Source organism: Anser cygnoides, chromosome 13, assembly GCF_040182565.1.
Source record: "Anser cygnoides isolate HZ-2024a breed goose chromosome 13, Taihu_goose_T2T_genome, whole genome shotgun sequence".
Classification (NCBI taxonomy): Eukaryota; Metazoa; Chordata; class Aves; order Anseriformes; family Anatidae; genus Anser; species Anser cygnoides.
Window position 1 is genome coordinate 9,004,118 of NC_089885.1, and position 23,251 is coordinate 9,027,368.

The 23,251-nt window shown below is 39.0% G+C and overlaps 1 protein-coding gene across 9 annotated transcripts in view; it reads right to left on the reverse strand.

Annotated features, from left to right (window-relative positions):
• Positions 1-23,251, reverse strand: part of AFF2 (ALF transcription elongation factor 2) — a 329,062-nt gene that overhangs the window by 116,104 nt on the left and 189,707 nt on the right. For 8 of the 9 annotated variants that reach the window (XM_067004994.1, XM_067004995.1, XM_067004996.1 and 5 more), the window contains 3 exons: positions 10,844-10,936; positions 8,101-8,137; positions 7,798-7,849 (listed from right to left, as the gene is read on the reverse strand). In XM_067004994.1, coding sequence (XP_066861095.1) covers positions 7,798-7,849; positions 8,101-8,137; positions 10,844-10,936 — 182 coding nt within the window. The remainder of the gene's footprint in view (positions 1-7,797; positions 7,850-8,100; positions 8,138-10,843; positions 10,937-23,251) is intronic. The other variant, XM_013183688.3, reaches the window with a different exon arrangement.

Below are 23,251 nucleotides of genomic sequence, written 5' to 3' on the forward strand. Positions count from 1 at the left end.
AAAAGAAGCTGAGATAAAGGTCTGACCTAACCAAAAATTCCAGTCTAGCACACAGCCAGACTTGAAACTATATGATTTGTATAGGCCTTCCAATTTGTCTGGAGCTATTGAAATTCATGCTAAATCAAAAATGGGCAGCACGGATTCACGGTCCTCTCTCTCTGCAGAAAAGCACATATATGTCCTCAAAACGCAGTTAAATGTATGTAACTTATCAGGGATATCGAAGAAGCAAATACTTAAATCGAGTGTAACAGGTAGGCAGGTCGTTGTGAAAGCAATCCCCTCATTACTGGAGGTATTTACTACTTTTACAGACTCAGATGAGCCTGACAGCTGCACTGAAGCCTTCCTTGTCGATACAAGGTACGTGAGTCAACATCTTTCTTTCAAGATCTGGGAAGATCTTTTTGTGAAGTATTTTGAGTAAACAAGACTTTTCAGTAAGGGACAACTTCCTGAAAGCTCAACTACCTTCAGATTTTTTTATTTTTATTTTTATTTTTTTTTGCTATTTGTATCTTGAAGGATAAAAAGCTCCTGTGGAAATTAAGAAATAACTTTAGATTTGCCAATTTGCTAGACCCATTCCATGTTCTCTGCAACATGGATTTCAATTAAACAATCAGTTTGCACCTGCTGGGGTAAGGCTATAGAGGTCTTCCTCCTCCTCAAGAGCTACACCGTATCTTCAGGAAGCTGTGGTAACAGCATTAGGAAAGTCTCAAAATGTGTTTTGCCAAGGTGCATGGGCACAAGCGAGGGAAGCAGCTCTTCCTCCAGGAACTCAGAGCAGTAATTAGCACAGCAGAGTGGAATATTTTATTTTTATTTTTTGTCATTTGGGAGGGCCTATATGTTGTAAGGTTAAGTCATTCTCAATCTGTGGCTCCAAGGGCTATCCAAGACAGGATAATGCAGTGAGCGTGGCCTAGCCCCATGGGGTGTTGTGAGAACTTCGCTTCATAAAAAATAAGCCCTCTGGCCAGAAAATTGATAGGGTTTGGAGCCCTGCTGAGCCCTCAGTCCAAAGGATAATGGTAGCAATATAAGTTGCTCTGGATAGACGGTGTAAAGCTGAGAAAAATGTGGTGGATTATTGGGGTTGTCAGAGGAGTTCAGAGGAAAGATGCAAAGGATTAAGTTGTGATATTAGGAGAAGTGGTTGTTAGTCTTACCTAGGATATTTAGGACACAAATTGGGAGTTTCAAGCCCATTCTGGTATTATAAATGACAAGTTTCCTGGCAAAACCCATTCTTCTTTCAAGCTTATCACCCGTTTCCGATTACAACTATTTTTTAGTATGGTGCAGATGAACCTGGGTGACACTTTTCTCAGTTTGTCTCAGGCTACTAAGATATGAAAGTAAGAATTAAAGTGACTAGAGGAAAGAGCATCAGGAAGAAAAAGTGAGAAATAGCTGCATTCTGAACCTAAAGTATACTGACAGGTCAGAGTTAAAACAAAATGTCCAAACTAAGGTGACCAGAAAGCAAGCAAGAAGTTAGTTTATGTGCATTTTATCAGCAGGTGTGAAGCTCAGAAAACAAATGGGTGGGAGAGGTATTGTCTGTGGTGGCTTTCTCTGCTCTATCCTGATTTACATGTTCAGATTTACCAAGTGCATTTGTTTTTTCAAAATGAATGTTTGAAGTTGCACTGAAGTTCTGAAGTGATTCCATCCCACAGAAATGTAAATTGGGAGGTCGGTTTCAGGCTGGCCTAAAGCCACGAAGGCACAACATATGCTGCTGCCTGTGGAAAAGCTCTTTAACTACAGGGAAACCTGTGGCAGATTTTCAGTCTTACTCGTTTCCAAAATGGTAACTGATACTTACCAGACAGGGAAATGCATCCCGAACCCAAACATGTTAATGTATGTCATTTACCTGTCTCTATTAATACTGACACTTTGGTGGTCACAGTTCAGTGATAGTATTTGGCTGTGATGCATCCTACTTGAGAACAAAGTATTTCAATTTTTAGGGCAAAATTATTTTTTTTAAATGAGGGTTTATATAGAAACAAAAGAAATTGAAATGCTTCAATGCTTATTTGAGTTGCAATCATCAATGCTGGCAATACTGCAGTTGGGTAGCTTGTTTCAGGAATTCTTAAGGGCAGTAATTATATGTCTGTGATAGTCAAGAAAAACTATTCAACGTTGATCAGCAAAATATAAGAGAATTAATTTAGTTCTGTTCACACAATCTTTTAAACAGATTTATAAACATGTCAGGAGAAAGAGATCACGGAAAAGAATGTATTAGGAAATAACTTTATTTTGACAGGGCGGTTAAACTGTATGTGAGCCAGCTAAATAATGAAAACAAATTAAAAGTCTAATTTAGAAATTATTTTGAATAATGGGCTTATCTTCAAGGATACAGGGCTTTTAATTATGACACTGAATTTTAAAACATTTAACAGCAGCTGAAATGTCTTGAAAGTTCGCTTCTATGAGCAACTGGCCATAGGAAATGCTTTTATGTTTTAGTTCCAATTGCTCAAAAGTAGAAGCCTGTGGCAGTGAAAAACAAAATGATACAATTGTGACTGGTTATCATTGTTCCAAATCCCAGGTGATAATATGTAAGAACTTATCAGGGCAAGAGGATGCAAAGCTAACTTCTAAACAGCAAAACAAAATAGTAAATATGAAAGATGAATGATGTCTTATCAGACAGACCTTCTATTTTCATTTTCTATTTGTCCCTTTAATATGGTGCACTGTAGCTCTCTAAAGATTAATGGAGTTCCAATTACATGCCAGTGTTGTTTCACTTATCATAATTTGTCCACGGCAGTGTAAGTCCCTTGTATTCATGACTTCCCAGTTTACCCAGAGGGAATATCCTTGGAACTTCCCACTTCTAACAAACAGGCAGTACTTAGTCTAGTGATTAAAGCTTGCCACACTTACTAAGTGAGAATGAATGTACACTATAAAAAAAAAGCAGGCTATCAACACTGGTGGGATCAATTGACACTCTTGTGCTTTAATACAATTGATTAAAAACTGTAATTAGAAATACTAAAATCTCAGCTTCTTCAGTGTGTTACATCTGGGCTGGATTGTGACTGGATCTCATATATAGAGTTGAAACATAAGTTGAAACATTCTCCCTATTATACTTGGAGATGAATTGTACAAGTTTTTGGTTCATCTTATTGAACGGGAAATAATGCATCAACACTGAATGCATCCCAGGTTTTAAAAACTGAATCCTTTCAAGGTTAAGAATTCATCAGTGATTCTTGATTTGAACATTCTGAATAACAACATTACGTGTTGTCGCATTATCCAATATACAATCCTTGGTGTAAAATCCTCTTGATGTCTGATTACTCTTCATAAGGACCTCATGCTGATTCATTTCAAACCGTGAATCACCTTTAATTCATAGCTTGAACATGCTGCCAAATTTTGGTTTGCATGTTCCCAGGTGGCTATCCCTGACACCGTGGAGAACTTCCAAAAAGCCATTAGATACTTAGGAAAAGTAGTTAGATGTCAAGAAGCACATTTCCATTTTCAAACAGACTTCCATCAAGTACTATGATAATCTTTGGGATTAGAAAAGTATTGGTATTTACTGAAATGTTTTTAAAGCTGTGAAGTGAAATCCTGGCCCAGCTGAAGCCAGTGGTGTGCTCCCTTTGAAAAATCTTTTCTGAAATATCACATAAAAGGTTTTAGCTGCTTGTTTTGCTTTTCAGCTGACTGTACTTAGCTGTCCTCTAGCCCCCACACAGGTTGTGTATCATTAAGTATCATGGATCACAAAAACCTTATAAAGACAAAATAAGTTGTTTTTGTCTGATCCATAAAAATTTGTTGCTCTAAGTTTTTAATGGTTTCTGGTAGTTCTCTGAGCCTATGAGAAGGGCCTTTTAATACTGTATTAACACAGTAAGTATAGGAAGTCATTTTATGACAGGGGAAGAATACCATTATGGTTACATTCTTCTTTTTAGCTAGGCTTTTATGGAAACTACCCAAGACTACTCTGCAGTATGATTTTGAAACACAGGATGTGCTTGATTAAAAAGGTTCTGGGTAGTTTCCAACTGGACCAAGGCCAAATGCTAACAACCAAACAGAACAAAAGAACTGGATGTTTGAGGATGACATCCTCGCAGCGGTAATTATATAACAGAAACCTAAGTCGCAAGCTAAGTATGTACCCTCGAATTCATGGAAGTTGACAGAAAATCCTTCTCAGTGCAATTGGTTGCACACCTTATCTGTTCCTACTTGCTATGCTTCATAACAAGCTAATCAGAGTAGACTGGATGAAAACTGACTGCACAGCACGCAATGGAGTCTTACAGTGAATTTGAAATTAAAAAAAGAAAAAAGAGAAAAAGGAAGCCAAGCGCCATACTTTCACGTAGACCAATTTCAGCTACAGAAATTCACCACACTCTACACACACACCAGTGGTTTAAAAATTTCATTTTCAAGACTTTTGAGTAGAAATTAAGATCTGATATTAGTTACATGAATTATTTAAAATACTCCTGATCACTCGTGTACAATGTAGGTGCAGAATTTCAGTGCAATCCCAACATCATCCCTTTGGCCTGATCTTTCAGGATGTCAATGTGTCTACACTTGAATTTTGTAAAGAGATACAGGCAACTTGGCTGCTGGAGCAGAATACATCGTGGAGGCAAAGCACTTTGTTCTGCACACTTGCCTCAACTAGTCATGGTATAACTCAGTAATACAGTGAACTCAACCACATTAGTACTAATTTTTGCAGATTTCTAATCAAGACAATGGAGTCTGTAAGACTGTCACTGTAAGTAGAAAATATAACTTAACTTTCCATGGAATTGAATGTAAGCTTAAAAAGTTGGAAAATATCTAGAAAAATGTCCAGGTGAAAAAGATCTCTAAGAAAGGATATAGATGAGCAAACCCAAATACTTTCAGGTTCGATGAAATTGAAATCATAGAATGGTTTGAATTGGAAGGGATCTCTAAAGATCATCTAGTTTCTGCCATGAGCCAGGACACCTTCCAGTAGATCAGGTTGCTTAAGGTCCCATCCAACCTTACTTTGAACTTTTTCGGGGGGGGGGGGGGGGGGGGCATCCACAACCTCTCGAGGCAACCTGTTACACTGTCTAACCACCCTCAAAGTGAAGAATGTCTTCCTTACATCTAATCTACATTTACTCTCTTTTAGTTTAAAACATTTATTCCTTGTCCTATCACTACATACCATGGCAAAGAGTCTTTTTTCCATCTTTCTTGTAGGCCCCCTTTATGTATTGGAAGGCTGAAATACGGTCTCCCCAGAGCCTTCTCTTCTCTGGGCCAAACAACCCCAACTATCTCAGCCTCCTATTGACAAAATACGTGAGGAATTGGTGGGGGATATAGTTTTGAAATCAGTGAGATCATGCTGAGTGGTTGACAGTGTAGCTGAAAACATTACCGGGGATCAGTTGGACTGTAATTTTACTCATACGCTCCAATGTCCCTGAAATGACCCAATGTTAGAAAGATTAAATCCTTTCTAATACAACGGCATTCTGATAAATACTAAATTATTAAAATACACAATTACTGCAGGAGCTGTCAATCTATCAGGGTTTATTTGGATCACATTATCCAGCCCTAACTACTTAATACCATTATTTCTTTCTGCCCCACTTTCTGCTTTAATTTCATTATAAAGTACAATAATTCCCATTGAACATGGTGGTGACTACACACGCAGATCTAAAGAAACAAATTGGCCTTGTAATACCAAGTCTCACAGTGGACTGCCTTCTAACCTCACAAAGCCCTATGGAAATTCTTGGAAGCTGCCTTAACAATTTTTCTGCAGTAAAAGAGAAAAAGTGATAGTAATGGGTTAGCTGATCTTCATTTGGAAGCTAAAAATAAAAGTAGCTTTATTGCAGCTCTGATCTCTCATGTGTAAAATCTATCACCTACCATAAGAAGGCAGTTCATTGCAGCAGAAATCTGATTGATAGTACTGGAACTTTAGATCAAGCAGCAGAACAGAGAGCAACTGGTTCATAAAATGTACTCAGTGTCTTCGGGTTTTATATCAGGCTTCCTATAGAGAGCTTTGGTCCCATTAAATGCACTATATACCACTGAGCTCTGAAGCACTGTTCTTCTGAAATTCAGCTTATAACTATAAACTATGATTGACAAGTCTATTACTGTTGGTTACAAACTATTGAAATATTGTATTTTATAGTATACTCTCTAAAACATTTTTCACAGTGGAGTCCAAATACACTTGCTTTAGGAGAAAAATCAGTTTAAGATGTAATAATAATTTTTTATTTTTTATTTTTTTATTTTTTACTAGAGAATGTGCTTGATGTTAGGTTTGGATCGCTTAGATGTTCTGAAACATGAATGCACCCATTCTGCTATGAAGAACAGTGGGTCTAGTTTGGCTAGATTCTTTAAAAAAAAAAAAAATCAGCAGTCCTTACTGGAAATCAAAATAGCAAAAGGGAGACACTAATTTGACACTGAGTTTCATAAACAAATGCTATTCATGCAAATTATTCCTAGCATTCCTACCCAATTCTCATTTGATCTTAATAATAAAGCATTTAATTTTAAGACTGATTTAACTGTTTAAACAGTTTTGTAAAGCTTTATGCAAGGAACTAACCTTATTCGAATGAGTACTTCCATGAGCTGACTTTACGAGTAAAGAACTGGACCTTCAGAGCCTGGTGAGTGTACCAATGAATTGGGCACCCCCAGTCTAGTCCCAGATCTCTTACATGGTCACAGAGACATCACTGAATTCCAGCAAGCTTTTTACTGTACATGAACTTGCACTAAAAAGTCATGTATTTAAATTAATTAAAAATAAATAAATAAACGGAGCTCTCTCTACATTGAGTTTTCTTCCCATATAGGGATTTACTTAAAATCGCTTCCCTACTAGATTAAAAAGGAACCACCAGAAACACTTTGAAGTCATTCTAAATGAACATATTGTATTTACACAAACTTCAGTTAAGCTAGTACAGTTCTGCATTTGGTAGTTTAAAACTATTGAACACTAAAATACAATAGCAGCTCTGAAATGAAATCAGACCCACATATTTTAGTGAGTATAAAAACAACAACCTAATTTTCAAAGTAATTAATTTCTACTTGTAAATTATTTTGAGATGCTGGGGTAGAAGTAGGAAAACACTGCAGCTTCAACCCACTGCCACATTATTGCAGTCTAACACCAGAGAAGCACCAAAGAAAAATGGTTTATCACAGTGGAGAATTAGCTCTTCCACAATTTTCAACTGTCATATTTATAGACCATCTGTGATTTTCAGCTGTTTCAAAATGTATGAAACTCAAGACCCACTTTTCAACACCAGCCAGTAGTATCGTTCTGTACTATGTATTTAACTTTTCCTCACTGTATAAATGTTAAAATTCCTGCATCATCTGTTCACTGGGTTGCACTTCCTATTGTAAGAGGCTTAGTATCTGATGAGAGAAGCATAAAAGTGATTTAATTTTGGCAAGTTGTACAACTAAAATCGGCATTATTTCTGCTTAATAAACTCATCTTTCATACATATCTCTGTTAGCTAATGCTTAAAAAGAAGAAATAGTAATAGGCACTGAAAACATAAAACTGGTTTATGGCTAATTTTTAAGGACTACTGAGAACACCTGAACACCAGGACAAGATTATGAGTGGAGCTAGATTTTAGTTACCTTTGGAGAAATAAGCTCATTCTTTATGATAAATTTAAAACAAGATTTAAAGCTGGAAATAATAATACTTACGACTTTTGTGGCACTGACTTAGTTGCAACTTTCCCTGCTGGATCGCTCCACTCTGCAAACAAAGGAAACACATTTTCAAATGTCAAAAGATTACTGTAGAATTAAAATGCACCCAAAGCTGTCAGCCCATCTAATTATACTTGGTTTCACAACATGCCATGATGCATAACATGTAATAAAAAATGGAACTGATCTGCTTTAGCACCATAGAAATTAATTTTTTTTAGCCTTTGTTTTAATGATGTTAAGCAGGAAAAAAATAATACAACCCTGACTGTTAGGACCAGGATGATAAAGACCTACTTTGTACATTGTATCCTGAGGTCAGATGTTGGGAGTCCTACAAAAAAGAACACACAATGTCAGCATTAGTTAAATGAGATGAAGAAGGTAAAATTCTGAGCTTGCTAGATGAAGGGCACTAGCATTAAAGAAACAGGGAAGGAGATGATACAGGGAAGGAATCATGTGATTGTTAAGGCAACACCGGTGACATTAGTTTAAAAAAAACATTAACCGTGGAGACAGAGCACCACTGAGGGACAATTTCACAGTTCAGACAAGAGCTTGTCCTCTTCTGCTGTAAATCTACATGCCCCCGCTCCCCCTGTGTTTTTAAATAAAGTCATTGTGATGGTTTATACCAACAGTGGTCTACCCTGTTCCAGGCTTGGCCATGGATGTGTGTATGGGGCATCTATGATGTAAAATTTAAAAGCATTAGATTTAGCACCATTGCCTTTCTTTTTGATCTCATTGCTTGAAAATACAGTAACCTTTTACTGATAGTCACAGCATTTTTATTTGGGCTGTGACACATAGGATTTGATAAAGACGTAGGTGGCATTTCTTCACCTGATAGACGTTGGTCCAAATCCATACAAAATTGATGGAAATACAACATTACACCAGCAAAGAATCTGGCTCGTAACTCTGAGAATGCTAATGCAGAGATTTTTGTTGGCTTACAATAGCTAAGCTGCTCCCTTAATGTCACACTGTTTTCTTCCTTAGTTTTTCTCTAGGCTTTACAGTCCACAGTGATTGTAATCAGTTTTCCTTCCAAGCAGAGTTTGATCATTTGAAATTAAGGTGTTATTTACAACTTCGTCTTACAGCCAGGCACTACTTTGCTGGGAGTGTTAGTTCTGTAGGATGTTAAAGTCATTAAAGCCCTCACTGCACTTCCTCTTAGGGCATTATTAGTTCCTAATATTGTACTGTGCTGTCAGTCAGTCCCTTGTGAAGTAAATCATGCCCTAAGAGTAAACATGGCACTTTAAATCTGAATGTCAAAGGGATAAATTGGTCTGATAGGTTCCGTCTTTGTTATCACATTTTTTATATATGTTTCTCATGAGGATTCTTAGTTTTGTAGTTAAGCTGAGAACTTCTAATAGTGCCTCTGTTTTATACGGCTGCAAAATCTAGCCATGTTATGTCTAAGATCTATAATTTGGCTAGCTATAACTGATTTAGGGTGATGTTCTGAAAAGACATTTCTGTTGTTTTTTGAAGTAAAACTAGCTAACATTTGTGCGCTTGCTTATTTCCTGAAATGCTAGCTCAAAAAATCTAATTTATAATTTATATTAAAGTGATATGGTCAAGAATTTTAGAATCAACATTTAACTTGCCCAGAAATCATTAACTTTGATGTGGATCTTAAAAGTTCAAAGCAAACAATAGGAAAAGAAGAGCAAAACAAAATTTTATCTTCTCTGAAACTCTTCTAGTACTGCTCTCAATGGAGAGAGCAGCAGTCTGCAGGACTGTGGGACCCATCAAAAACAGAGCACTAATTTAAGAGATTGTATAAAGTAAAAAAATACAACTTCCAGTGGGCAAAAAACTTTATTCTCACATACTTGTATATGTATTCACGCAGATAGGAATCTACTTTCACCTAAGTGGGTTCAACAGACTTTAACAAAATTTATGGTGAGGATTATACTCTGGTATGATTATGATTTATGATACTTATTGCTGTAGCAGTCATCTGCACTGATGTTGGCAGTGCTGGAAGAGTAACAATCACATTCCATTAAAATAAGACATTCTGGGCACTGGCTTTGTTATTTTTAAGGAGCCACAGATACTGCTAATTTCATATGATTTCCAATTAAGTATGGCGGCTGCATTTCAGACAGGGGAGTATCTGCCAAACAGATAAAATCAGTAAGAGGAAAATCACATTCCAGCTTCTAAAGGAGGATGTGATTGCTTGAACCATAATGTCAAGCAGTACCAGTACAGCTTTAAAAGCTATTTTTCAAGGTCCTGCCTTTAGAATGTATGTGGCTCCATGTCAGACCGGTGTACAGTTCCTACCCTAGGGAAGTTCACCCTTCCCCAAACATCATCACCTCATTGATTTTCAGGTCCCAGCAAAAGATACCTCTGGCAATGCTTGCTTTGGGTGCAGGCTTGATCTCTAACTGTACTACCAGAATCACAGCTAGAAGGCAACACCAGAATTTGGGCTAAAGGCATGTTCAAATCATACAGCTTAACAATTCACTGCATGACAGGTGAACTGCAGGTACTCTCCAGCCAGGTGCTTCCGATGTGGCAACTGCTGAGTGCATGCTCTCAGAAGGGCAATACCAGGCATTGCGTTATGTAGCTGTGTGTCGTTGGAATGTGCATGTAGACAGATGCCCTAGCACTGTTCACTGGCAGAAACATTTAAAGTCACCACAGTTTGACCATGCAGCCTAAATGTCATCATGCAATCAATCACAAAGACACAGAATGCCCTATCAGCCATTGTGTTACACAAATAACAATTAAAACCAAACAAAACATATTGCACTGGATGTAGAATGACTCTCATAACAAGAAAGATAAAGTTCACTTTGCCTCCACTGTAACTTCTGCAGCTTTAAATAAGCAGCCTTACTAGTAACAACAATCTGATTGGGAATTTCCAACTAAAAATAGTCTTAGAAATTCTTTGAAATGGAACCAGTTAAAAAAAATAAACTTTCCACCGAAGAACACTCAACAGAACAGAACGTTAATCAGGTCACTGGTAATAGCTTACTTGTACCTTGCTTGGGATAGAAAACTTGGTCTGCTCAGCCTTGCCAGGAGTGTGAATAGCAGTAAGAGGAGGAGGCCAGGAATGGGTCATCTCCTAGGGAAGAAAACATGCTTTTGAAAACAAATTCATGTAAGTAAAGAAAAAAGAGAGGAAAAAATGATCACGTATGCTTCACTGAGCCAGGAGGATGTAATTGCTTAGGAAGCATCACCACTCATCCTTCTGTGGTAGGTAAACATCTGAACTACCCAACAGGCAGCATGTGTGGTAAAGAGTGTGAGGACAGGTTTTAGTCATGAACATTTTGGCCACATGTGTCTTCGTCAGGTTGCACCTGATTCCACTTTCCTAGTTAGGCTCTCAAGCTGTATGGATGAAGTCAGCATAGGCAGAGAAGTGGGCTTTACCTGCAAAGCCCAAGCAGGAAAGGGATCTGGAAAGGGAATTGGGTGACTTGCATGGATTTACACAGAAAGCCCATCCTTTACTAGGAAATCCAAATCTTGGGTGAAAACCTGATTACCAGACCACCTAACCAACATGCCCTTTTTCTGATCAATCTGTTGATTTATCGTTTGTACACACGTATTCCAGCTGTCTTCAAAAAAAGCACCTGGGTGCCTGTGGCTATGAAATAAAAACAGAAGAGAAAGTGCACACCAGGCTTTTCCATGCTGCGGCCCAAAACTGTCACCCCACTGAGCTCAGTGCAAGCAGAACGGGACTTATGTTCAGAACAGGGGGAAAATCAGTTAAATGCAGAAAATGCAACTGTGTTGTTTTAGGCAAAGCTTGTAAATGCCCTTGTAATGAGTGTGTTTTATTGTGGATGCCACTCCATTCTCTCTTATCTTTGTTTTTTATTTAATAAATATTCAGACAGGCAGTAATACTTGTCTCTGGTGATGTTATATTTGTCTTGGTTGTTTTCTTTGCCTATAAAGCTCAGAGCTGATTCTTTTTTTGAGACAAGGGAGACAAACAGTAAAAGGGGATCTGATCGAGGAAATTCTTCATGCAATAGCCATGATCCTTACTGCAGTAAAACAAACTTCCCAGCTGCTATTTCACACTGGTCAAGCCTAGGACTGGTCACAACAAAATTTCTGAGCACAGAAGTTTCTGACAACCACTGTGAATACTCCACAAGTAAAAATGTAACATAATACAATCAATTCAATAAGAAAAGAATAAGAATAAGAATAAGAATAAAAATAAATAAGCTGTTGTCAAAAGGGTAGCATGGCAGTTGCATCTGGGCTAAAGACATGGCCAGTGTGGCAAGAGGATGGGATGCTAGTGCATATTTCACTGAAGATACAGCCAGCAACAATCCAGTTGTCCCTCACAAATCCTGTGTCACGCGGAAAAGAAAAAGGAAAAGCTATACACTGCAGTCCTCACTCAATCAGGTGGACATGTAACGTTCCCCCACGCTCCTCTAAGGCACTGCTATTTTATCAAAGCCCATCAGATTTGTACCCTGCTGCTGCTGCAGCAAGGCCAGGCTGAGCCCTGAAACAGCAGGGCCCGGGATGACCCTGTTGGGGAGGAACCCTCCCCAGCGGCAGGAGGCCACGCTGCTGGGCCTGGTGGGCTGCTGGCTCCTGGTTTTGTTGTCCCAAGCCCAAACGGTGGCAACCAGAAAGGGGCAGCTTGTGAACAGCTCGTCCCTCCAGGTGGGTGAGGCTGCAGCAGCTCAGAGTGGTGATGAGAAGTGAATAATTGTACTGCACTGATTGCTTGACCTCTGCACGGAGGAAGGCAGAAAAAGATTTAAGCATCTGGTCAACTTTTCTGTGAGATAATGTAACCCAAATCCTGTATGCCTCTGCCAAATCCTATGCCACAGAGGCTGCTTTGTGGCAAATCTCATAGCAGAATGATGAAGTGGAGACCATATCACATAATTGCAAGAGGGACGGGCAGGCAGCCGGACTGAAGGCAGAAATGAAGCATATTCTAGAATTGCAATTATTGGCTTGACCTCAGTCCCTTCCTACCCAGGCATAAAGGGCTGGATAGAGAGCCTAGGGTTCATGGGAAGGTGATGCCAGCATTTTGGAATATTTACTGTCAAAAGGCATCTGGTGTTTGCTGAGTACCAACTGAATGGGTTGAACTGTAAGCAAATCTACCTGTCTCCCTGTTAGGGGACACCCAAACATAAAACCATGGGGCAAGTTAAAAACAAGTCTCGTATTATTTGAGGAAATTCAATTATAAGTTAAGAGATCCTGACTACACTGAGGTCAAAAGCAAAAGACAGCTTTGGTGAGGTTAGGACTGTCTAATCTGTGTGTTTACCAAGTGAACTTATGAGCATCAAAGTGTATCGCGAAGGTGCAAGCTAGTTGTGACAAAAGCATTCCACTTCAATTATTGGATAGAAAATTTCAGATAGGATCACACATGCAAAACAGCACAAGGGTTTAAAGCCCAGCATATAAAGAAACTTTATATGTGTGGAAGTGCTGAGGAGGTATATAGCTACTTACAGAGACATACCTACATCTACCTACAGCGGGATGACCAAAAGAAGCTTGAATGATCATAAAGTTTTGAGTTTACTCTTATGAAATCTGTCCTTCAAAAATGCCCCAGCAGCCCCACAGAGCCGCACAGGACACCCCCGTGCTCCAGAGTGACACAGCAATGGCTCTGCGCTGCCATCAGCCAAGGGTCAGAACCTCGGCCCCACATCCTGCAGAGATGTGACCGGCTGCTTAACTCTCTCCTGCTTTGTTCCTTAAGCACACGCACATTATTTTGCAGAATCGGGATCCTAGAAGAAAGCAGGCCATTTGTTTAATCAGCATGTCATTTGTTTAATTAATGACTTCAGCGTTCTTTGCAATGTCCTGATTTCTTTTGGAGGTCCCTCGTCTTTAAGTACTTGCAAAGTCCTGTTCTGTTTAATTTATGAAAGCTGATATATCTACCTTCTAATACGTTATGATGGTAAAGAACCACCTACTTGAAGTGTGTGTGTTGTATATGCACTGTTTACATATATATATATACACATCTGCGTTTGTAAACACCTGGGAAAATAGGCAAGGAACCATATATTATTATTATTTTTTTTCCAGGAAAAGTTAAAAAAAAAAAAAGTTTAATCAATCCAAGTTTGGAAGTATTTAGAAATTCCTGGAAGTAACAATAACACAACTGAGCATATGAAATGCTTTAAAGAGGAATTTAATGGAAACAAAGTGATTCCACAAAATCAAGTTAGGATTTATTTTCACATGGTTTGGACTTAAAATAATTCCAAAATCATGTTAACTGTTGGAGTGGGCAGATGACTGCTGTGGAAGCGTGCACTTTTTTTACAGACCTGAAGATTAAACGAGAAAGTAAACCTGCACAGTTTGTTGGCTTGAGTCACTGTGGTTCTCTGATGTAGTAACATCAAGCATCCTTCTTTCTGAAAATTATTTAAACATTGTTTTAATTGAATCCATGTGTTTTATTTATTAGAGCTAGGCACGCTCGTCTCTTCAGCTTTTTTCAGCTATAAAAGCCCTCAGGTAAGTAACTAAGAAGTACACATGCAGAAGAGGTCTAATGAATCACTGAAAATACAACTACTAAGAGCAAACTTTTTAAGGGCAGCAGAGGTACAGGGCCAAATCAGGATTTAAAAGAAAGGAGAGGACTGGGGAAGGATTTAAACCTGCCGTTCCTAAGGAATGGGCCACAGCAAGAGAACTGCGCACAGGGGATACGAAGCAGATGGTAAATAGCTTTACAAAACCGATCCCTAAAATTAATAGCCACCTTCCAGATTTATTTCCTTTCTCTGTATTTCATTTTTCCATCATTTCCTTCTTGTTCAAATGAAAGCGCCATGTTTTTAAATACAGATAAAAGCATTGAGCCGGGCTCTAGGAGGTCATTATGGAAAAAAGCAGCTAGACCATGTACTCTGCGTCTGCTCTGAGGCGGCTTCCCTTCCTACAGTGCACTTTAAACTGCTTAGCCTGATCTAATTTGAAGTCTCCCACAATATAGGACTCATGCCACTTCCCTTGGGAGAATAGAGGGGAGACTTGAGAACAGTCTTCAATTACTGAAAGGACTGTTGCAAAAGGAGAGAATAATCCGCTCTCTAGTTTTACGGTGGATATGAACTTAAACTGCAGCCAGAAGGATTCCAGTTAGACACAAGAAGAAGCTTTCTAATGGTGAGGACTTTGCAGCACTGAAACAGATTGCTCAGGCGGCGACACAGACTCTGTCTTTGGAGGGGCACATTTAAGAACAGATTAGCACACATCACTTGGGAATGGCTTAGGCAGAATTGATTCCTTCACTGGCACAGGGATGTGTAGCAGACGATGGGATTTCTAAGACCCTCCCCAGCCCACTTGCCCGGTCCTTAGTTTGATCTCTCTTGGCTACCCTTACTGCCTCTTGTGGATGGCAGGTCCACGAAAAGGCAGGAGAAGAAAGCAACAGTCCTGGTTGATCTCTCTTCTCTGGCATTAGAGATCACAAAGGCAGTTTTGGCACCAACACTGCCCATTTCATTAGAGGGCAGCCGGAGAAGCGGGGAGGAGGAGCAGGAGTAGCCTGGCACACATAGCTAGCAATAAATGCACTCGGTGGCTGCTGCTGCTAAAGAGCCCTTACCTCTGGTATTCTCTCTGTCAACTGCCTTACTCGGTCCTTTTAGCTCTTAGCTAAATCTGCTCCTTTAAACTTTCTCCCATTTTTGGTTACACAGTATGTTAAAGTTGTGTTCAAAAAAAAAAATTTAATATATGATCAGTAGATGTTCCAAGGTTATTACAAACTTAATGTTACAGCTGGCGCTAAGCAACCTACTGCCTTGATGGAATAAAGATAACCAAGTGAGTTACCATTTATTAGGGCCTCTATTAATGATTTATTAATGTTTTATTAACTATTTATCAATGCAATCTTAATAAAAAATGTGTCTTGTTTCACAGTTATCTTTCTACTTTCTGCATGTATACAAACCTGATCAAACTCTCTCTGCTGGGAAGCCAGTAATGCATGAGGGGCAGCCACATTTCATGTGTGTGATGCATACTGAATTAAAAACTATGTCAACCTGTTTCATCTTTGGGGAGAGGCTACGGAAAGAAAGGATATATATATATTTATATATGTATAAGCAAATGACACTAAAGCCTAAAAGATGACAAAGGCAATAAAACTAAGGGTTGCTTTTCATACATATTCCTTACGAAGGAATGGAAAATTTACACAAGCATTTGGCAATATCCTGACCAGTCACCTGTCCTGCTTTATACTGGGCCAAAGGCTTCCTGAGGAAAGGATTTAGGACATTAGGACATTACTGGTAGGGAGATGACAGATAAGTTCACAGATATATATTTGGTTATCATTTTTCAGCACTTAGAAAACTTCTCTGCATCAAAGGGATTCCAAATATTTTTCCCTGTAGGGAAAACAAAGAAGTAAATAGTTTAAATAAATACACAGATCAAATAAATAAATAAAAGCTTTCACTGATAGCCTAATGACCTCCAAGAGAAAGTCAGCTTTCTTGGGGTGGGTATTAAGACAGAATCCATTTTACTCATGCAAATATTTTAGTAAATTTATTACCAGTGGCAAGTGCCCAGCACATATTTTCAGAGGAACAATGTGGCGGCATCTGCAACGATGCCTTTGTCACACTAGAATTTATCTTGCTGCTGTACCAAAAAGTACTAGAAAGCCATTTGAAAATACAGTGCACACACGCACCAGTTTCTTATTAAAAAGCTAGAGTTTATTCTACAAAAAGCAGCCATTTCCCTGACCGTAATCTAAAAACATGGTGTTCACCTTGTGGATTTTCTCCATGACAACAAATAATTCCCTTTGCTCAGCTGGGGAATGGGATGCATTCCATAGCCTCCCCTGGTAAAGAGCTGTTCCTTTCCACATTAACAAGGAGGGAAAGGACAGAAATAAAATTCAGTGAAAATGAATATAGAAAGTGCTTTAGAAGCTAATAGGGGTTGACTATAAACATTACAGCATATGTTTTCCTTTCCTAATTTGCCAACATTTGGGAACTGGTTACACAAAGAAAGTGATAGCAGCATGGACATTCTCTTTCTCTGTTGAGCTTCCCCATACTCTCTGTCTCCTGTACACTTCACATTTTTCAATATATTTTCCTCATACTGCAGCTTTTATAACTAATAACACTCATATTCTTTGCTTAGAGCATTTAGAAGACAATATAAAACAGCAAATCATGATTGATGCACTTACTGCTCTAACCAATCTTGTGTAGGAGAAGTAAAACAACGCTCCGTTACAGGGAGAAGGTACCTTGGCTCAAGAGCCTGTTTTAGGGGGAGAGTAACAAAGCTACACCACATGAACCCACCACTGGCTTTCCAATTTATCAAGTCTTACACATGCCTAGAATTAACCACAGCCTATATGATAGAGTGTCAATATTGTCAAACGATTTAGCTCTCTGCTGGGTCCTGAGTCCCTGACAGTTCACACTGTGCATACACTACTCCATTCCCAGGCTCCTCTCTGGAACAAGTTGGATACTTCCCTCCAAGGGGATCAGGATAATTTTCTTCCGAACCCACCTCAGGAAGATTATATGGTCAAAAACTACCCTGAATTTGGCTCACACTGCACAGGACAGTCCTTCAATTCAATTTTTGTGCTCTCAAGCACCTTCTTGCTCATTCTTGATGTTTTCAGGAACATGCAGCACAACTCCCTAAGGGTCCTACTATAAAAACACCATTATGGTGGACTGCAACACAACAGGTTGGGGTTTTGTTAAGATTTGTTAAGGATAGGCCGTAATGGCAGCATGCAATGAGAGAATCGTCAAAGCTTTGAAGTTTTGCCAAGCACATGTGAGAAGCTGGGCTATGCACATATATATATATATATATACACACACATATTTCCATGTAACTGTTCTTCTGGACAGACCTACTGGTGGGTCAGCATCATGGAACTGCCAGAGCACTGTGCTCCAGCTCATCTGGGATGCTGGTGGAAAGTGGTCAGAGCTGTACCTTGTATCTGTCAGAGCTGAAGAGCCAGGCGTCTTTCTTCTGCTGCTCTTGGTGACTACACTAATGACTTTGTTGCCCTTTCCGTAGTATCAAATCTCGTTGTGGACAGTATGGCCAATGCAATACCTCCTGTTCTCAACAGCTTCTCATCCCCACTGAGATGCACAGCCATATCCCATTGATTTTATTTATTCAAAATGATACTTACTTGTAGCCATCTCCAGGGATGGCACATCTAATTTTCATGAGGGTCCCAAGAGATAGGAAGTATGCACTGAACTGTTAAATACAACATAACATCCTGGCAGTACAACTGTATAATATAAACAAAGGCACAATAAGTAATAAAAAGCTAATTCTTTTAAAAGTTACTAATACCAACATATAATTTCATCTTTGCAATTTAAAAAACATTGGCAACATTTCTCCAAGTAAATAACCAACTGTGTTTTGAAACTATTCACTGCTGGCACTTGTTTAAGGGAATCTGGTAATTTGTTCCATCCATCCTGAGCTTCACAAGCAAAAAAGCATGTCTTGAATTGCCTGTTTTCTTCTCTGAAACTTAGGGTTCACACCAAGAGGAGAGCAGAACTATAATTTACAGTTACAAAACAAGACTGCACCTACCCTGAGGCACTCCTCTGTGCACATTTATACAACACATTACACCATCTCCTTTACGTTGCCAGATATAATCAATTCATGTTTTTTTTTTCATACAAACAGCAGCAGTGAATTATGTAGTCACATGACAATGCCTTATCCATGTAATTTATTACAAAAAGCATTTAATTTCTGGAGCCACTTACACCAACCTAGTGAAAAAATAACATCTCCAAATTCGGCATCAGGAAAAATTAAATGGTTAAACTACAAAACATCTTGTTCTGTAGATTTAGCACAGAAACCTTTCATGTTGAGCACTACGTTTTAGACCCATGTAGCCAGTTTATAACCCACATTCTGACAATATGATGAAACTCAGTCTAAAAATCCTTCAGAATTTGAAAGCATCAACTTGTGCCAGAAGACACCAGCTTTAGTCTTAAAACAGGAGCATCAATTATCTGAAACAGCATATATGGGGAAATGAAGAAACCAGGATAGGCAACTCGTTTGAGTTTAAAGCCAAATTCTTTTGCATAAGCCATGATTTGCTTTCATTAAAATTGGACTCCAAGTTGCTACTCATCAAATACAAAGAAATGAAGCTATCACACACTGCTGTACAATACTCATTGAAATTGTTTACAAAAGCTGCTTTTTTTTTGCCTTCAAAATCCAGACTCTGCCAGATCTTTTATTCTGCCACACAAGCAGTATTGCAGCATGGGTTTTCCTGAGGGGGTGTGCCAGGGAAGCATTTCTTTTTAGTGTTGTTTTCCTCTGACTTGATTCACTAACACCTCAACTGGAATGCCATTACAGAACAGCGGTCTGAGGCTGAAGTGAAGACGCAGTGAATACCTAGAAAAGCTCAAACCTGCCCCTACAGAAGCTCTCCTTTTTAACTATTACATTTTCTTCACCTATGTGATGCTTGCTCTCACTGCCAGCCCACTGTATGTCCTTGTTGAAGACTTGGTTCTCCCGTAGTGTATGAAGGACACCCTCTCCCCTACAGCATGATTACCTTCCCAGTGCTTACATCAGAGACTGTGAATGCTCTGGGGACAATGATTATCTCATTTTTTTTGTCTTATGCAATGTCCAGGACAGTGGTGGAACTTCACAGTGAATGTTAGCTGGACAGTCGTGGGTGGATAGCTTGATCGGCATTCAGCAAGTCCTGGATGGCCAGAAAAATTCACACTGAAGCCTGATCATTCTATCATCTAATTTGGCACTCTGTTTTTTATAAGGTCAAAAGCTTAGCATGTTCGCCAAGAACAAACCACAGGTTCTCACCTGTAACAGAGAGGGAGAGTCCTTGCTGCCTCTCACACTCGACCCTTTAATTCTTTTCTCTTACAGAAAGACCTAAGCGATCACCTGAAACCCTACCATACGGCCTGGCATTTATTACAGAAACTTTAGTCTTTGGAAAAGAACATACAGTTTAGTCTTGATTTCCTTCTCCTCACTTGTGCCTTGAAGCAGGTCTGTTCCTGCATCTGTGTGTCCTGTAAACCATGCCAACACTACCCTTTGATCCGCTCCTGCTAAGCCAATAGGTATAGAAAAAAACGTACGTATGTTATAGAAGATGTTTTGATAAAACATACAATTTTTTGGCTTGTCAGCCTTACCCAAATAAGTCAGCTTCAAGAAGAAAACTGAAGCCAAAACTAGCTGAGCTTTTTTTTTTAATCTGCCTTAAGGTATGGAGGCTCCAGAGTATTTCTGGAAAACAGATTCCCACTGTCACATGCGTGCGTTTGATTGCTCATTTCCCAGCTCATTCTTTCTTACAAAGCTAACGTGTCTGAGGTTGGAAACATTAAACACTCAGAACCGGCACTAAGACATATGACAGCAGGGGATGATGGTTGGTCCTGCTCTGTGTGGGACCAAGCCTCCTTCAGGATTGCTTTCCATGCCTATATTTTTTTAAAACCATCTGAAAACAAACTACACTGACACAAACTAACTCCTAACAACAGGGCAGACAAGCAGCACAGTCCATAACCTTCCTGCCTCCAAACATTATGTCCCACTCCCCCTGCCCCTGGAAAGCTAGTTAAAAGGCCACAAAAGCACTAAAAGGCAGTAAGTTTGGTGCTCCAGCATTTAAAAATTGTGTATCTACATTACTAGACAATGACATGCATTGTCTTTGTTGCTTCTAGCTGGCCAAAAAGGAATAGCAAACTGTTCATTAGTAATAGTTTATCAGGGGTCATATGAGCAATCTGGAATAAACTTGGAGCAACCCCAAGAAAAGACCACCCAGTAGACCCATGGCTGCTAGTCAGCTCTGAGCAGTTAGTGCTATTTGCAACTCCAGCTGTTGTCAAACAGTGACAATTACCAGTTATCATACAAAGTCAAACTGGAATAAACCTGCCAAAGAAAACTATTTATTCTTTTTTATTTTCCAGTACAACATGCCATTTATTATCATGTATGAGCAATTACCAAACGGAGTTGTTGATCTCACTTTGCTGAAGGGATGCAAAGGCTAGATGCAGTAACGTGGCTTTCTTTTTGAAGATTAACTTGTGTATTAAGTGAAAGATACTATAAAATGACAATGCTGCTCAAAAGGAGACAGAATGATACATTTAGTGAAATTCCCAGTCTAAGCCTTTTCAAAGAGAACAAGCAGTTAGTATAACATTCCTAAGGGTTCCTGTATCCTTTCAAACATGATAGCTTTCTTGTAGTTTACACTTATCACATTAAGAAAAATGGTAATGAGGAGATTATGACAACTTCTTTTAAAAGCAACAATAACTCAATTGCCAAGGAAAAAACGAAGAGTGATAAATATTTTCATGGAAAGAAGCCTCCAGTGAATGGCTCAGTGCTGAAGCCGTTTAGTTTTTTCCTGAACTCAGAAACAACAAGAGGCTGCTCTTCAAAAAATAAAAAATAAAATAAAAATCTGAGCACCAGTTTTCATTTCATTGGTAAAACACTCCTTTTTCAGATAAACTGGCAGCTCAGGCCTCTTATTGACTAGATTAGGGACTCAAGAGGTTAGAAACGATAAAATACTGGAATAAGTGGGAAGGGATTAATTGGCTAAATTAAAAAAAAAAATCACTACTGGGACTGTTCTGCTACAAACCAAACACCAAGTCTTTTTTTTTCTGAAGCTCAGGAGAATATTGTTAAAGGTTACTGTACCTTGGGGTGTGGGATGCAAACATATTCTTTAACAGGATATACTCATGGAAAAGAAATTCATGGACTACAAAGCCTAAAGGGGCCTTTAACAATCACTGCTTGTATAATAAATTCCAACGGAAGATCTCAAAGCATTCCTCACAAGAGACAGTACCCCAACTTTCCAGATTGGCTCCAGTAGAGGAAATCTTTAAAGAAGAGCTGTAAATTGTTTAAAACAGGGTTTCTAGTGACCTTGCTCTAGGAGCCCTGGTAAGCAAAAGAGTAACACAGCCAGCAGAATAAACAGGGCATGCAGAACGCTGAACAAACCCAAACCTGGGCACCTAACTCTGAACTTCACACTCATGTTTGTAGTCAGTTTTTATCTCTTGCCTCTGAACAATGGTCATCAAACACCTGGATGCTTTGAACTAATAAAACCATCTTCTTTCCTAATACTACAGGCTGACATTTTCTTCAGCTGACTTTCTGCAAGGCTGGGTGCCTGGATGACTGCTTTTAAATCAAAAAGAAATGTGAGAAATTCCTTGGCAAAAAAAAAAAAAAATATATATATATGTACATACAGCATTCTGGTCAGATTCTCTAGCTATCCAAAGAAATTGTTACACAGCTGACATAAATCAATGTGGCAGGATCTACAGGCTAATTAAACAAATGTGACAATTTTAATGTGACAATTTGAAAACGCTCAGAAGTGCCTCCCATCCACAGTGTGCATTCTTCTCAAATGCTTATTAAAAGCCATGTACTGTATTAAGAAATTGAAAGGAACTTATATATTCAATAAAAAACACAATTATAAGTACAATTTGAAATATATAGCTCAAATAGATTGGAAGTTCATGAGGTTTCTCAGAACATTAAATTCAATGACACGCTTTCCTTAAAGAAATGTTAGAAATTCTCTATAGAAATGGATAAGCCTCAGTAACAGTATAATTTTAAATATCTGATTGAGCCTGGCTTTTGCACAGTTATAACACCAATGATTCCAACTCAAGACCTCTGTGCATCTTGCTAGGAACTAATTTAACTTCCCTGTGCAATGGCAGTGTGGGTGAGGTTCTGCTTCCCCATTTCACTGAAGGAGCATCTCAATGTTATACAGAAAGGCTAAAGGTATAATGTTTTATTGGAGTGTATATAGTCAAACATTTATCAAGAGGACGTCCAAAGAGATGGAAAGATGGACCATATCAGTCTTTTACTGGCCGGGTGTGCTCTGCAGACTTTGCCAGCTGAAACAATCTCCACAAGTATGAAGGAAGACATCTTCAGAAAGCTGACTATGCTGCAGAAATGTCTTAAAACCTACAGATTAATAGCAAGTAGCAAAGAAATAAGTTACTCCTACACTAAAAAGGTGAGGTCCAGAGTTGTTTTCCCTACAGAACATGGAACAACTTGAACTTAAGATGTCTGAAGGATGGCCTTCCCATATTGCTTTGCAAACCCCATGGAGGCTGGCAAGGCCGACAGTGTCTCACCACATCACTCCTCCAAAGGAAAAGTCCGCCTGCTCACCCAGGGGGGTCTCTCCAGAGAAAAAACATTTTGGCCCATGTCT